This window comes from Nomascus leucogenys, chromosome 7b (assembly GCF_006542625.1).
Source record: "Nomascus leucogenys isolate Asia chromosome 7b, Asia_NLE_v1, whole genome shotgun sequence".
Classification (NCBI taxonomy): Eukaryota; Metazoa; Chordata; class Mammalia; order Primates; family Hylobatidae; genus Nomascus; species Nomascus leucogenys.
The window spans coordinates 47,636,086-47,652,962 of record NC_044387.1 but is presented as its reverse complement, the minus strand read 5'-3'; the positions used below and the strand labels follow the sequence as shown (position 1 = coordinate 47,652,962).

At 55.1% G+C, this 16,877-nt stretch overlaps 1 protein-coding gene and 1 long non-coding RNA gene across 2 annotated transcripts in view; one reads left to right on the top strand and one right to left on the bottom strand.

Moving 5' to 3' along the window:
* The window catches only part of PPM1F (protein phosphatase, Mg2+/Mn2+ dependent 1F), a 32,833-nt gene that overhangs the window by 10,086 nt on the left and 5,870 nt on the right, over positions 1-16,877 (bottom strand). The window contains exons 2-6 of the mRNA XM_003281444.4: positions 15,715-15,980; positions 9,387-9,538; positions 3,597-3,799; positions 2,966-3,154; positions 738-881 (exon numbers count right to left, since the gene is read on the bottom strand). Coding sequence (XP_003281492.3) covers positions 738-881; positions 2,966-3,154; positions 3,597-3,799; positions 9,387-9,538; positions 15,715-15,920 — 894 coding nt within the window. The 5' untranslated portion in view covers positions 15,921-15,980. The remainder of the gene's footprint in view (positions 1-737; positions 882-2,965; positions 3,155-3,596; positions 3,800-9,386; positions 9,539-15,714; positions 15,981-16,877) is intronic.
* On the top strand, positions 8,079-13,266 carry LOC115835979. Its single transcript, XR_004030962.1, has 2 exons — positions 8,079-9,471; positions 10,947-13,266. It is a non-coding gene; the product is annotated as an uncharacterized LOC115835979 (long non-coding RNA).

Here is a 16,877-nt window from a genome sequence, read left to right as displayed (position 1 = left end):
TGCATTATTTTTAGCACCGAACGACTGAAAAGATCTTCATGCTCACCCACAAGGAACTGCATAATGAATGCAATGTCCGCAGCCCCAAGAAAGGATGGGTGCTCGTATGTGCTGATGTAGAATTATCCACCATGTGCATGGTTAATCAAACATAGCTGGTGGAGAACAGCACGTGGGAAAAGTGGGGTTTGAGGGATAAACAGTCATTCCATGATATCTAAACACTTGCAATCCAACCTCAGGAGACACACGGATGAGACAGTCTTGTGAGAAGAGGTCTGAGTGGGACTGTCATCCTCATGTCCAGGTGATGACCTGAGTGCCAGGGTCCCAGGCAGCCTCTACTCAGTACAGCCCCAAGCCAGGTTCCCTCCAGCCCTGGGGCAGCATCACCTCCTTGAGGCCCTCCTCACCCACAGCCTGTGGCCTCCTTGTCCGTGTGTATGATGGGCTCTGGTCTGCACTGGGCCGTGCTGACTGCACTGGGATGCCTGTCAGTGCAGAGGGCTGTGCTCTACCCTGGAGCTCTGGGCTCCGTATAGCTGTGACCCACAGAGCTCTCAGGAAGGGCTCACGTGGGATCCTCTGGCCACTCAAATCAGGCGGGGAGCCCCCCCTCTTAAAAGGTGCCAGGATTAATACTTCCCTGAAGTTCCCAGGCTGGATGGGGTTCCCCTGTGGGCCCAGCATGATGGAGGCCGGGAATATCCTGGGCCTGGGTGCAGGGATCCCCTTACCTGCCGTTCTGGTCTGTGTGGCTCCATCAGCTTCACCACCTGTCCCTGCTGTACCAAAATGACCTGGGAGTCCCCGAGCCAGGCGACGTGCAGGGTCGCTCCTGCAATGAGCGCACACACACCTGTGGTGCCGCTCTGCAGCCGCTGCAGGGAGAGAGGGCCCATGAGAGTTGAGAGGAGGTAGGGAAGGGCAGAGGATGACACGGGGCAGGATGAAGCTTCCGGGGATGAGGAATCCACAGGTGTATATGTGTATAAGCCAAAACTTGCCAAATTGTGGACTTCAAATATGCACCACTTACTACGTGTCAATTGTATCTCAATAAAGATGTTTATTTATTTATTTATTTTGAGACAGTCTTGCTCTGTCACCCAGGCTGGAGTGCAATGGCACAATCTCGGCTCACTGCAACCTCCGCCTCCTGGGTTCAAGCAATTCTCCTGCCTCAGCCTCCCAAGTAGCTGAGATTACAGGCGTACAGCACCACGCCCGGCTAATTTTTTGTGTTTTTAGTAGAGACAGGCTTTTGCCATGTTTCTTTCCCAGGCTGGTCTTGAACTCCTGAGCTTGGGCAATCTGCCTGCCTTGGCCTCCCGAAGTGCTAGGATTACAGGCATGAGTCACTGCGCCTGGCTATTTATTTCTTTATTTAAAGGGAAAATCTTGCTCTGTCACCCAGGCTGGAGTGCAGTGGCACAGTCTCAGCTCACTGCAACCTCCATCTCCTGGGCTCAAGTGATTCTCATGCCTCAGCCTCCCAAGTAGCTGGGACTACAGGCACGTGCCACCACACCTGGCTAATTTTTTTTTTTTTTTTTTTTTTTTAATTTTTAGTAGAGGCAGGGTTTCACCATGTTGGCCAGGCTGGTCTCAAACTTCTGACCTCAAGTGATCCGCTCACCTCAGCCTCCCAAAGTGCTGGGATTACAGGCGTGAGCCGCCGCATCTGGCCAATTTTTGTATTTTTAGTAGATACGAGGTTTCACCATGTTGGCCAGGCTGGTCTCGAATTCCTAACCTGAAGTGATCCACCGGCCTCTGCCTCCCAAAGTGCTGGGATTGCAGGCGTGAGCCACTGTGCCCAGCCTCAATAAAGTGGTTATGCCTGCTTCAGAGAATCCCTTTTCTACTCTGGGAGGCAGCCTTGAGCTCAGAGGCCTTTGTCACTTCCTGGGGCTGAGGTGAGGGGTCAGGAGTGGAGACTTGTTTGCTTTTCACTGGGGTCCTTGCAGCTGCAGAAATTGCACGGTTTTCTATTGAGATGCAAAGCCCAGCTCTGCTAATTTCCATGAAGGTCTGTGCTCAGAGCGTGTGATGAAAGTGAACCTTTCCCCTGGTGGCTTCTCACTGGGGCAGGTCTTTTAAGCAATCTGAGCCTCAGTTTCCCAATGTCTAAAATGGGTACAATATTAGTATTCACCTCACTGGGCTACAAGGAGGACCTAGTGAAATTCTGCTGGTGAGGTTCAGAGTGGCTAAGTTCACAGAGGAGGGGCCTGATGTATTTGCATTCTTTCTTCTTTCAGAAACAAATGCCTCATCCCTACACGTGGCTATACCTCCCGAGGAACGAGTGTTCCCAGAGGACATCGGTAGCCTGCTGAGACCCTGCCTAGAGGAGGAAGGGGAGGCAGGCAGTAGATTAATCAGGTTTTACATATTTCCCCCTTTATGATGCTTTGACATCTTGGGGCCTTGCTGGTCCTGGAGGGGCTGCTCCTTCCCAGGCCAGCTGATTCCTTGAGAGAGCAAACACCTGGGGAGGATGCAGAGAAGGCTCTGGCCAAGCTTCCCTCTCTTCTCTCTGCGCCCCGACTACCCCAGTGCTTCCCATGCATGGCCCTGTGAAGCGTGGCCCCTCCTCTCAGGAACTGTGAGTAGGAGACTCTTTGTTAAGGCCCTGGTCTGTGTCTGTCACCTTGCCATATCTCATTAAAACAAAATCCCAGGAACGCTTGACCACAGCTGCCTTCCCCGAGGCCAGCAGACCCTCTGCGCCAGGCAGGTCTGTGTGGATGAGAGGCCCACCATGCTGGGTCGGGGCAGGCTTTGTGTTGCTTCCATTCAAGTGAGAACCAAGCCCCTTTAGGAAAAATGGCAGGACCACTGGCAGTGTTTAGTGAGGACCTTCTGGCACCACCAGCCCCTTTGGCGTTTTTCTCGCTGCAGAGGCCGGGACTCCCACTGGCCTCCAAACTGCACCTGAGGCCCAGCTGCCAGTCCTCACCTCTCGCTTGGCTTTCCTGAGAAACATCTGGTCGGTGCGCCGGAAGGCTTCTCTGAGGGCTCCCGCAGGGTCTGTGGTTAGCTCTGGCTGGCGGGCAGCGGTGGTGTGCACGTGGACAGCGGCGTACCTCGCAGCATCCACGCCTCCGTGACCATCAAACACAGCAAAGTAGGCGCGGTCCACGGGGTCCTGGTGGGGATGCGGTGGGAGTCACAGACCCGCGGGACCCAGTGTGCTCCCAGGGGGGGCGTAGCGCCAGGCACTGAAGGGGTAGAGTCTGGGAGAATCAGTATGGCCTTTGCCCGGCTTATGTGCCTATAAACTGGGAGGTTTGGAATAGGACAGCTCACAGGAGCCTCGGTTTCACCATCTGTTACGAGTTGCTACAAGCATAAAATGAGGGGCTGCCCCAGGTGGCTCCTGGTGCTGCAGTCAGGGGAACGTGGCATCCAGGCCTCCCTAACAGACTCACACTGTTGCCCTTCTTAGTCTCTTGCTGGGCAAGCACAGGGGCTGACGGGTGTCTCTCCTGTCTCAGCCTTGGTGGGCAGCTCTTCTCGGTACCTGGGGGGCCCCCACCCTCACCCCGGTCCTCCGAAGCTGTCCCCAGGGTCTGGACGGGAGCACTCACAGACAAGCCGAAGAGCTGGTTGAAGGAAGGGAGGGACACGTGCCGGTCCTCCATCTTGCGGCGAGTGTTCCGGATGGCGTGGATGGAGACCAGCCACTGCCGCTGCGAGGCCCGGGCAGCCAATGGCACCTGCTTCTGCCACTGGCCGGCGACTTCCCAAAGGCGGTTAAAGAAACTCCGTGCCAGGCTTTGGGCATCCAGCACTGATGGGCACAATGGAGGGATTGTCAGGGAAGTGCCAACCAAGCCAGCTGAGGCCTCGCTGGCTCTCTGACAGCTCCCACATGGGCCTGCAAAGCCCCCATCACCTCCCAGGGCATTGTGAGCACATCAACTCAATAACGCACACATGGCAGCCTGTTACCAGAATTTGAAATGTCTAGTTTGGCAACTTGCCCCTTGAAGTCTCCCATCCTACCATGGAGCAACTCTACTCATGGGAACCCACCCTAAAGAAATCGTCAGAAACACAAAAATAATTTTAAAGACAAAGTACAGAATCACTTATAATTGGACATATAGAAATACTATCTATCCAATGACAAAGGAATGATACTTAAATTATGATCTAGTCTTGGCTGGGCACGGTGGCTTACGCCTGTAATTCCAGCACTTTGGGAGGCCGAGGTGGGCGGATCACCTGAGGTCAGGAGTTCGAGACCAGCCTAGCCAACATGGTGAAACCCCGTCTCTACTAAAAATACACAAATTAGCCGGGCATGGTGGCGGGCGCCTGTAATCCCAGCTACTCGGGAGGCTGAGGCAGGAGAATCGCTTGAACCTGGAAGGCGGAGGTTGCAGTGAGCCGAGATCGCGCCATTGTGCTCCAGCCTGGGTGACAGAGCAAGACTCTGTCTCAAAAAAAAAAAAAAAAAGATCTAGTCTCTTGATGAAGAATTAAGCTGCTACTAAATATGATTTTCATAACGAAACATGCAACCCCCATACGACCCCACCGTGGCACTCCTGCAGACTTATCCCAGAACAATGAAGACTGTTCACATAAAAGCTTGAACACAAATGTTCATAGCAGCTTTATCTGGAACAGCCAAAATCTGGAGTCAGCCTAGATGTCCTTCAATATGGAAATGGTTAAACAAACCGTGGTCGACCCATACCTTTGAATACCACTCAACAATGGCAAAGAATGAACTTCTGACGCATCAAACAACCTGGGCTAATCTCCAGAGAATTAAACCAGTCCCCTAAAGTTACACATCATATGCTTCCATTTATATGTGTTCTTGAAATGATAAAATGGTAGAAGCCGAGAAGATTAGTAGTTGCCAGTGGTTAGGGATGGGGTCCTTAGGGGTGGGGGTGTAAGGGTGGCCTTAAAAGGGTGACAGGCGGGATCCTGGTGATGGAACTGCTCTGTATTTTGACCATGTTAGGATCCTGGTGGTGACATTTTATTATAGTTTTGCAAAATGTTACCATTGGAGGAAACTGGGTAAAGTGTACAGGGAACTCTTTGTATTATTTATTACAACTGCATGTGCAGCTAGGATTATCTCAAAACAAAAAGCTTAATTAAAAAAAACTAGCCCAGGCATAGTGGCTCATGCCTGTAATCCCAGCACTTTGAGAGGCTGAGGTGGGAGGACTGCTTGAGGTCAGGAGTTCAGGACCAGCCTGGATAACATAAAGAGACCTTGTCTCTTAAAAACAAACAGTCTGGGCATGATGGCTCATGCCTGTAGTCCCAGCACTTTGGGGAGGTAAAGGCAGGCAGCTCACTTGAGGTCCAGAGTTTGAGACCACCCTGACCAACAAAGTGAAACCCCGTCTCTACTAAAAATACAAAAATTAGCTGGGCGTGTTGGCATGCACATGTAGTCCCAGCTACTCGGGAGGCTGAGGCAGGAAAAGTGCTTGAATCCAGGAGGCAGAGGTTGCAGTGAGCCAAGATTGCGCCACTGCACTCCAGCCTGGACAACAGAGCGAGACTCTGTCTCAAACAAACAACACCAAACCAAAAAAAAATTAGCTGCGTGTGGTGGTATATGTAATCCCAGCTATTTGAGAGGCTGGGGCAGGAGGATCCCTTGAGCCAAGGAGGTCGAGGTTATAGTAATCTCTGATTACACCACTGAATTCCAGTCTGGGTGACAGAGGGAGACCTGGTCTCTTAAAACAGAAAACTAAAAAATGGATTTTTATAGCGTTTATAAGCATGTAAAATGCTTATGTCATGATACTTAAGTGAAAAAAGGAGGAAAATTACATATGCAGTTTAACTACAGGTCCATGAAAAACCACCAGGGCCAGAAGAAAAAGGCAGGAACAGCACACAACCAAGGTGTCAGAGTGTGCCTGCACGTGGCAGTTCCGTGGACAGCTTTTTCCTGAAGTACGCTTTTTTTTTTTTTTTTTTTTTTGAGACGGAGTCTCGCTCTGTCACCCAGGCTGGAGTGCAGTGGCGCAATCTCGGCTCACTGCAAGCTCCGCCTCCCGGGTTCACGCCATTCTCCTGCCTCAGCCTCTCCGAGTAGCTGGGACTACAGGCGCCCGCCACCATGCCCGGCTAATTTTTTTTGTATTTTTAGTAGAGACGGGGTTTCACCGTGGTCTCGATCTTCTGACCTTGTGATCCGCCCGCCTCGGCCTCCCAAAGTGCTGGGATTACAAGCGTGAGCCACTGCGCCCGGCCACTTTCTTAATACTTCCCCAATTTTTCATTACAAGTGTTAGTCTCGTGTGACAGTGGCTTTAAAGCATGTCCACAAATTCTTTGACTTTCCCTTTCGCGAGGTGGAGCTCACTTCCCGCCGCTGAGTGTGGGACTTGGCTGCTTCTGATGAAGAGAGTGGCAGTGACTGCGTGTGCTTCAGGGGCTACGAAACAAAGAGGCCCTGCGCCTCCCACCTTGTGTGTTCTCACTTTCTTCCTCCCTCCCTCTCATCGCTCAATCTGAGCTGTGAGGATGCTCAAGCAGCGCCATGGAGAGTCCACATGGGACGGGACCAGGGCCTCTTGCCAATGGCCGTGTGTCGGAACCACCTTGGAAGCAGGCCCTCCAGCCCAGCCAGCAACCATGTGACCACAACCCGGTGAGAGACCCTGGACCAGAACCAGCTAAGCTGCTCCCAGATTCCAGACCCACAGAAACTGGGAGAATAAATGTCTGTTGTTTTAAGTGACTACATTTGGGGCAATTTGTTAGGTAGCAACAAATAATATAAGCCACAATATTCATTTGAAAAGGAAAAATACCCAAATCCTACCTAAGCTTGGCTTCTCAAGAAAAGATCAACCAGTAACAGGCCCAAAGGAAACCATGGGGGCTCTGGCTTCAGGGATTCATGTCACTTCAATGCACAAACTCTCCTGGAACTCCTGCCAGCCCAGGTGCATGTGGCAAGCATGGTGAATCAGGGCCAGTCAGCCGAGGGCAGGAGTTGAGTGTCACAGGCCACACCCAAAGAACATGGGGAACTGAGAGAAGGAAAGAGCTCCTGCCTGAAGGCGGAGGCTGTGAAAGAAAAGGAGAAGGGCTGAGGCCAGAGGGGGCCACCGAGGAAGAACCATGAACATCAGGGCTTATGCACGCAGGAGGTCACAGAAAGACAGGTCCTTGGGAATCCATGCGTCAAGGCAGGGGTGGGGGCACCCAGAGCCAGCTGCTGCTGCCATAGCCAACACAGGGGCCTATTCAAGCATTTGGCAAGAACTGGGGACTGGCAACGCTGTGGGTGCAGGAGGGGCCTGAGAACTCATTCGGGCAGGCCCAGCTCAGGGAAGGCAGCTCCACACAAGTTTGGCCAGTGGATCCCCTGCAAACCGCAGGAAACCCCCCTCGTCCTGCCAGTCCTTGCAGCGCTGCCTCCTCTTCCTCTCGTCTGCGGGCCACTGTGCCCAGAAAACTGCCCCTAAATGCCATGGGCTCCTCCTCACCCTCTGGAAACTGGGCTCCTGGTGCTTACCAGGCCTGAGCTCGGGCTGGGGGAGACCCCAGCTGCCGCTGTGGCTCACGGTCTCGCCCCGGGGGCTACTGTATTTCCAACAGCCGCTTAGCCTAGACTCTGCTCAGGCAAAGGCCAGCGGCTGAGGCAGTGCTGCCCGGCCCACGGACTCCCCATGCCAAGGGCTGCAGCCCTGCAACCTCGAGAATCGCTTCTGGATTCTTCTCTGATCCAGTCACCGGGGAGGGGCTGACTGGCAGCCACACAGAGGTTTCAGCCACTCGCTGCCCTTCAGGGGCAATTCTTACAATACGATCCCCACTCTGATGCAATTTTGTAAGAATGGCTTGGAGTCCAAAAACTTGACTACATTCTACTTCTGTGACAGGGAGAGCATGATCAAGGCCGCTAGGCAGGACTGCATGCGAGGCGCTCTGACAGAGAAGCAGACTTCCTTCTGGCTGCGCCCTCCCTCCTTCCCAGGCCTGCAGGAGCCCCGGGCGTAGGACTGGGCTGGTGCCGGCGCGGCAACGCTCCTTCTCACCGGCAGGTGGCGCTGTCTCCCGCGTGGACGGACAGAGACCCATCAGGCGGGGCGGGGCGGGGCGGGGCTGGGCGGTGGCGGCGCCCCCTTGGTGGGCCGCAGAGCGGAGGAGCAGCAGCTGCCACCGGCCAGCCGGAAGCCTGCTGGCTCGGCGGAGAACAATGGCCGCTTGTCACTGTGGACAGCTGTCTCCCAGGCTAAGGCAAGGCTGCGCTCCCAGGGAATGCGGGCAGGGAGCCAGGGCGGAGGGCAGGGGACGAGAGCGAGGAGGAGAGCGCGGGCACCGACTGATGCTTGGCGACCTCGGGTATTCGCTTTCTCTCTCTTCTCCCACCTTGTTCCTTTTCCCCGGATGCACGCATGCACTAGTAATGCCGAATTTAGAACAACAGGGAAAGGAAAGGAAATGGCAAAGGAAGGGAAAGGAAATGGCAGACAGGAAATGGCAAGGAAGGGAAAATCCGCTGCAACTCTGCTGCCTGCTGGCCTGTCCAGGGACAAGTTTTCAGCTGGGTGGGACGTTGCTACCCCCTTGTGGCACCCCTGCTGCAGCCTGCGATTCTTACTCCCTGTATTTCTGCTCCAACATCAACCAACACTTTGGCGAAATATAATAAAATGAAATTACTAGGAGAATGAAAGAAAGTCACATGAAATAAAAGCCCTGCTTTTTAATGATTATATCCTCTGTGCAATGGCTCTGCAGCCCTCTCCATTTATGGGTTCCCCTGGCCAAACTATGCTTATGGCTGTCCCAGGAGCAGGCTGACAGACAAGCTTCCACCAGCATCTAACCATGGGGCTCACGGACACCATAGAGCGTCTCCACCCAACAGAATCCTGACTTGGGAGAGCTGAGGCAGGGGGCCCGAGCGTTGAGGGGACCATGCTGCTGCCCCGAGACCTGCTGGTATGCCACCTGGCCGACCCTGACTTCGCCTGCCTGGGCGCATGTTAACTGAGTTACAACACTGAGGGCACCTGAACCTGGCTGCATGACCAGAGATCGATCACCTGTGAGATCCTCTGTGAAATGGGATAAGCATCTTTAATTTCCTGGGCTGTTCTGGAACTTTAGTCAGACAGGACACAGGAGGGTATCTGCACCACCCACCCCTGCCTCGTGGGCTGACTGGGAACCATGTGACCTGTGGAGGGCTGTGACCGCCACCCTCCACCTCGCTGGGGCCCCAAGCCTTCTCTGCTCCTTGATTCTGCTGCCGTTGTGAGCGAGGGCCCCAGCACCCTTAGGGACCCCAATCAGTGGGCTTCCCACGATGTCCTCACCCTTTGTTACCTGCTAAGCAGCCCTGGGGCCACCTCAGAAGAAACAGAACTCACAGGTCACAGGGGCCTTTTCCTCCTCGTCGTCATCCTCCTCCTCCTCCTCTTCCTCCTCACTGGGCAACTTCCTGAATTCGGAAAGGTCTGTCTGTAGTAGCTGTGAAACTGCTTCATGGGCCAGAGCAGCGGCAAGTGGTGGCGGGGCCTTCCTAGGGATGAGGAGGGGGAAGTGAGGGGCAGCCCCCAGCAGGAGACCACACCTAGCACCCCTTCCCCGACCGTCAGCCCACATGCTGAGGGGTCATGGCCAGCAGGGCGGCCCCTGTCCTCAGGGAGCTGGGACAGGAAGGTCACACGACAGCAGAGGCAGATGCGCAACCATCTGGTGGGGAGCTGGACCATACCTGGGCCTGGGGCTAGTGGGGAGGGGGCTGTTGATGGGCAAGTAAACTGCCTGACATCCATGCTGATGACGGCTCCTGGCCAGAGGAGGGCAGAGGGATCACCCATGCCAGCTGGGGACCGCGGGGGGTGGGGAGTGTTCTGGGTTGAATTGTGTCCCCCCCAAATTCATACACTGAGGCCCTAACCCCCAGTACCTCAGAATGGAGCTCATTTGGAAACAGGGTCATTACAGGTGGAATTAGTTAAGATGACGTCATGCTGGAGTAGGCCCGCCCCTACTCCAGTGACTGATGTCTCTATAAAAAAGGGGGAATTTGGGCCGGTGGCTTCACATCTGTAATCCCAGTACTTTGGGAGGCTGAGGTGGGTAGATCATGAGGTCAGGAGTTTGAGACCAGCCTGGCCAACATGGTAAAACCTCATCTCTACTAAAAATACAAAAATTAGCCGGGTGTGGTAGCACATGCCTGTAGTTCCAGCTACTTAGGAAGCTAAGGCAGAAGAATTGCTTGAACCCAGGAGGTGGAGGTTTCAGTGAGCCAAGATTGTGCCACTGCACTCCAGACTGGGCGACAGAGCAAGATGCCGTCTCAAAAAAAAAAAAAAAAAGGTTGGGGGAGGAATTTGGACACAGACACACACACAGGGAGAATGCCATGGGAACATGAGGCAGAGACCTGGGGGATGAGCCTACAAGCCAGGGAATGCCAAGGGTTGCCCACAAACCACCAGAAGGAGCCAGTTCTGTCAACATCCTGATCTCAGATGACAGCCTCCAGCACCATGAGGCACACTTCTGTTGTTTAAGCTACTGGGTCTGTGGTCATTTGTACAGCAGCTCCAGGAAGCTGATCCTGGGGTGTGGGACCCACGGGCACGCTCAGCAGAGGAAGTGGCTGTGTGTGGTCCATGAGGTTCCTGGGCAGATGGGGCCATAGGGGCTGCCGGGGTGAGGGGCTGTGGGAACAGGGCAGGCCAAGCTTTATGCTAACAGGGAAGCACTGCCATTGGTCTGTGTTTTATTTTTAGAGACAGGGTCTTGATCTGTCTCCCAGGCTGGAGTGCAGCTGTGCAATCATGGGTCGCTGCAGCCTCAAACCCCTGGGCTCAAGAGATCCTCTCACCTCAGACTCCAGAGTAGTTAGGGCTACAGGCAGTAGTTAGGGCTACAGACATCACCATGTCCAGCTATTTTGTAAATTTTTTGTAGAGGTGGGGTTTCACTGTGTTGTCCAGGCTGGTCTTGAACTCCTGCCCTCAAGTGATCCTCCCATCTCAGCCTCCCAAAGCCCTGGGATAATGGCGTGAGCCACTGCACCTGGCCGCCTTTGGTCTGCTTGAAGAGGGGCATGGCATGATCAGATGGGGCTTTGAGGCCTCTCTGACCCTGGTGTGGAGGGTGGGCTGGCAAGGAGGGGATGACTGTCTAGAGGAGAGTCCAAGACCTGGGCTGGGCAGGGCCATGGTGACGAACAGGAGCAGACAGAGTCGGGCAGTATAAATGGAGGAGCAGGGACAGTGTCGAAGTTTCTGTTCTGAGCAATTAGAAGGCTCGTGGTACAGTTAATTACCCTGATGGGGATGGAACAGGGTCAGGCAGGGGATGGGCAGTGGGCTCTGTTTCCACAGCGACTTGTGTTCCACGGAGGCCAAGAGGCCTGAGGGCCTGCAAGAACATGGTCTGGGCAGGAGATGGAGCTGCGGAATGAATGAGGATAGGGGGCTGAGTCCCACAGGGCCAGAGCATGGCTAGCAAAGTGGGGATGACCCCAGGGGTGGCCTTTTGGGTGCCACGAAGGAAATGTTTTAAGAAGTGAGACTGGGTCACTGCTTTCAACGTCACAGAACAGAGCTGAGCAGTCAAGGAGGCATAGTGGGTAGAAAGGGAGGTCGCAGCAGGCTGAAAGCAAACCAACAGGAGGGTTAGCGTCTTTAGCAGGTAGGCAAGGCAGAAGAGAGCCACGGGACAGATCAGGGAAAGAAACACTGAAGCCATCTGTGGCTGAGAAGGAGGGCAGTGGGGAGGAGTGTCTAAAATTCTGAGCCATCCCTGGCTCTTCTGGGCAGAAGGGGTTGCTCCCTCAGTGGCCCTATGGCCTCTAACATGCATTTTGACCCCTGGAATCTGCCTTCTCACCCAGCAGGGGGCCTGGAAGGTGGGTGACACACATTCACCCCTGTGTGCCTGTCCCTGAGAGTGGGGGTCAGGGGAGAATGCCCGGGGTGGTGAGGTGATTCTGCACTGGGCCGACACTCCCGGCTTTAACTGGAAGGCGAGGACCTTCCAATAGCACAGGCTGACAGGTCTTGTTCCATGAGGGCTGGGAACCCAAGGTATCTACTGATGGTCTGAGGAATCTACCGGGATGGATTCCTGATTTTTTTTTTTTTTTTCTGAGACGGAGTTTCGCTCTAGTTGCCCAGGCTGGAGTGCAATGGCGTGATCTCAGCTCACCACAACCTCCACCTCTTGGGTTCAAGTGATTCTCCTGCCTCAGCCTCCCGAGTAGCTGGGATTCCAGGCGTGAGCCACCATGCTCAGCGGATTCCTGATCTTTTTAAATGAAAGCGTGACTCATGGGAGAAGCCTCTGGAACTGCCTTTGAAAAACAAGCAGCCAAGACATGAGAAATTAGTTCCTCTGCCATTTGGGGGTTTCCTGCCAACTGCTGGGTTTTCCTTTTGCAGAGCAGGGAGGAGGGACGCCTGTTTCCCTTGGTCCCAGTGAGGCCAGGCCTCAGCTTCCTGCCCACCCCCCACTGCTGCTGGGGCAGCGAGGCAGTTTCCGGCTGTGGGGACCCAGACAATGCCTGGCCAAGGGCCACCATCGTCCCCTTCCTGGACACAGCTCCCGCCTCATCCCAGGGTCTGGCCTGGGACACACCCTAGAGGCCCTCAGCCCTGAGTCACTGCACCATGCAGATCCACCCTGATTCTGGTCCCTGCAGAGCAGGCTCCTACGCAAGGCAAGAAGATGCTCCAGGGACAAGCCAAGGTGTGTGCAAGGCCCAGGCGCCTGAGAAACACGTCTCACTGACCTTGGGGCAGGGGCTGTTATAAGGAGTTTATAGTCAGTGGCAGAGATGAAAACCACACTCAAATCATTAGTGTATGGTATGCACTGCTCAGGGACTCAAATATGTGACAGGAGGCTACAAACAAGAGGGGAGACAAGGCGTAAATAGCCCCCTGTGGACCGGATGTTCTGACTCCTGGATGGCCTCCAGAGGGATGCCTTTTACGGTCTGTGAAAGAGCTCAGGGACCAAGATGCTCAAAGCCCTTCATGCCCAAGAGCCCCTCCTCAGGCTGGGACACGGGAAGCAGAGCTCGGAGGTGGAACTGGTGACTGTGTATGAGCACATGTGAGTGCGTGTGTGTGTGGACAGCCAGGCTCAGTGTAGACAATGTATGAGACTCAGACCCCAAGTGCTGACTACACCTATGCACCTCCACACCTGCGTGTGAAAGATGATGCTAGAAAAGAACAAAACTAACTTAAAAAATAAATCCAATAAGATGGCTGGAACATACAACACCTTCAAATACTCCATTTTAGTCCACCATGTAAGGTGGGTTCCTGGGGGCTGAGGAGGCTCTGGAGCTCTGCGCCCCTCCTGCTCGCACCCATCACTACGTGGCCCACACAGCAGCCGCACAACAAGTCTGGCTGCTCCCGCATCAAAACCAAAACCCATTGCCCTCCCCTGCGCCCCCAGCACTGACCCCAACTTTGGTTTGGGGCCCTCCTGGCAGGTCACCTGCACTGCCTACTCACTTCTCAGCCCTCCAGGCCCTCGCACCTTGGATCCTTCCCTGGGGCCCTGCTCTGTGCCCTTCTCCCCCTGCCCAGGAACTGAAGGCTGATGTTGTCACCCTGGTGCTGTGGCCTGTCCATCTTCGGCACCTGTGCCCCATGCAGACCCAGCAAACCCTTGGGCTCTGTCGTTTCCCAGGATGACTTTTCCATCTGATCCCCAGCTTGGGGCTGGCAGCGCTTGGCTTTGCCCGGTCACCTCACGCTTGGGCCAAAGTGCACCAACTCTTCTGTCCTGGGCCTGGCTTTTTGCCTCAAGGCAGCGATGGCCCCATGCCACCTCCACGAAGACCCAGTGGCTGCAGAACTCCCTGGTCTGGACTCCCCTGCTCCCTGCAGAGTGCCACCTGCTCCTCTCAAGAAGGCAGAAAGTGAGGCCTTCCCTCACCTCCCATGCGCAGCACCCCTGCTGGGCCCACTCTGCTCCACCACTGGGGGCTGATTCACTTTGTGCCACATCTCTAAAATATTTCCTCAAAACAAGCCAATAACACCCTTTGCACATGCCATGACCTCATGGACCGTGGTCACTGGACATTTCCTCCTGAGCTCTAGGCAGCTGTGGGGGATGCTGGGTGGTATGGCCCTTGCATGTGGCTGACACTTAGCAACATTTGTGCCCATGCCGCACAGGGAGAGCACAAGTCACTGACTCTGCTGGGGCCTGGAGTCAAGGAAATAGGTCCTTGGTGGGTGTCAGGAACAGAGTTGATTTGCTGCAAGGGGCAAAGGAAGTGCACAGTTGGGGGATACTGAGGCAGCCACTGAGGATGGAGGCTCTGTCAGAGAGAGCTATGGCTGAGGGCCTGTCATGGCTTCAGGTAATATTTCAGGTGATTTAGGTGATGCTGGATTTGGGTGATGCTGGGACTGGGGACCATGGGCACATCCCCTCAGCAAGGGACTAGGTTCACAGAAACAGCACGTGGCCCACCAGCCTGCTCACCTCCATGAGCTGTCTCCTGTGCCACACAGACAGCCTGACTCCAAGACCCTATCTGAGCAGAGAGGGTTCGAGAAGAGACCTTGTCCTTCACCATCTTTCATGGGACAAATAATTCCAGAATGAATGAATAAATGAAGGGGAGGGCAAGGGTCTTCCAAGGAAGGGACCTCTGAGGTCAGCCTAGGAGACAGCTACACACTATCTGCTGGTGGACACCCAACTCTCTATCTTCCCTGAAATCTGCTAAGCTAGTTGTGCTACCTCTCTGTGCCTCAGCTTCCTCACCTGTGGAAGGGGGACAGTGCCAGCTACCTCTCAGATCGTGGTGGCCGGGGTGCCATGTGGCCCCGCCCCTCCTTGACTGTAAGGCCTCACATCAGCCTCTTCATCTACCCACCTCTGCCTCCTCGTCCATCACACGGATCGGAAACAGGACATACTGCTCATCAGCTGCTATGCATTACATTGTGTTCCCTAAAAGGTATGTTGAAGCCCCAGCCCCCTGTGGCTCAGAATATGATCTTATTTGGAGTTAAAGTCTTTGCAAATGTAATTAGTTATGTTCATATGAGGTCACATTGGCTGGAGTGGCTCATGCCTGTAACCCTGGCATTTAGGGAGGCAAAAACGTGAGGATCCATGGAGCCCAGAAATTCGAGACCAGCCTGGGCAACATAGCGAGACCCTGTTCTCCACGAAAATAAAAATAAATAAAGATGAGGTCACACTGTAGGAGGGCAGCCCCTGGTCCAAAATGCCCATGTCCTTACAAGAGGAGGAGCCACAGACACACAGCAGGCAGGATGGGGAGGTGTGAAGGCACAGACACACACATGGGGAGATGCCGCGTGCAACAAGGCCACCTAGGAGGAATGAGTCTACAAGCCAAGGACCTCCAGGAAGTCATGGCCAGGCACTAACAGAAAGGCCTGGAGCAGACTCTTCCCTGCGGCCTTTGAGACAGCATGGCGCAGCCACCACCTTGATCTTGGACTCTGGCCTCCGGCCCTGTGAAAGAATGAGCTTCGGCTGCGTTGAGTGCCAGTGGGTGGTGCTTTGCCACAGCAGCCACGGGAGTTGCACACGGTACTGCATAGGGATCTGGGGCTGCAGATCCCCGTGTAGGGCTGGATGTGTGGGGGAGCAGCAGCCACATCCCTGGTCGGCCCTGGTGCCGTGCCCTTACTCCCCGTCCCCTTTGGGGGTGCACAGGCCTACCTGCTGCCCAGAAAGCCCATGGCCAGCTCAGCCAGCTCGCCCTCCACCTCCTCCTGGCTGAGCACCGTCCCCGGGGCCTTCCATGGCAGAGGGTCCTCTGGGCTCAGCGGGGCTGGGAAGTCTTGCAGCAGCGTGTCCAGGAAGCCCGGGGTCTCCTCAGCTCCACTGGCCATTTGGCTGCTCTTCTGTGGGGCTCCAGAGGACATGCCCAGAGCATCCCGGGGGCCTGCAGCTGGGCCAGGACAAGAGGGTCTCCAGGCTTCACCCTTGGGAGAAATGTCAGAGTCAGCAGAATCAGGGGGCCACGGCACCAGCAATGCAGGTGCCCACCTGCAAGCACCATGTGGCAGGTGCATGGCCTCATGGTTCAGGGCCACTAGTAAGTGGAGGGACAACCCTGGCCACTGTCCTGAGTCCAGGTGGGGACTTCTGGGCATCCAGAGATCCGGTCTCAGGAGATGGTGCCAGGAACAGCAGCTGGGTGGACGTTGTCAAGAAGTGACAGAGGAGGAAGACTGTTCCTGGCAGAGGGTGGCCAGTGTGGCCAGAGACGAGCAGGACAGGGATGCTGAGGACAGGCACTGAGGCAGGTGAGGGGGTTCAACCTGATCATGGGTCCCGAGCAGCCAGGAGGGCTCTGAGGTGAGGGAGTGAAGCCACCAGATCTGCGAGCCTGGACGTGGTGACCAGATGACAGGAGGGCCACCTGCTGGGGCTCTAGCGGCGTTCAGGGGAGGAAAGAGAAGGGCCAAGATGCAGGAGGCTGGCCCAGGGCTGTTTTGGAGACAGGCCAGAATGGGAGCAGGAAGGGATCCTCAGATGCTGCTGGGGCCACCCAAGGGGTGGCCAGGAGAGAAGCAGAGGGTTAATCTGGGACAGACAGGAGGTGCTCTGGGACACCATCGGGCCTATTCAGTGCTCTCTAATAGGAGGAGGGAATTGTGAGTCTAGAACAGCTCAGGCCTGCTAAGCCCTGGCTGGAAGAGGGGCACTGTGGACAGTTCCAGGTGCTGACCCCACTGTGGGGCATGTGGGCTCTTCCTCCCTAAGTCCTTAGGAATGCCCAGAGCTGACCAGTCCTGTGAGTTGCCTCTAACACCCCAGGAGCCAGGACAAGCCCCCATTTCACAGATGAGAATCCCAAGGTTTGGAGAGGGTTACTC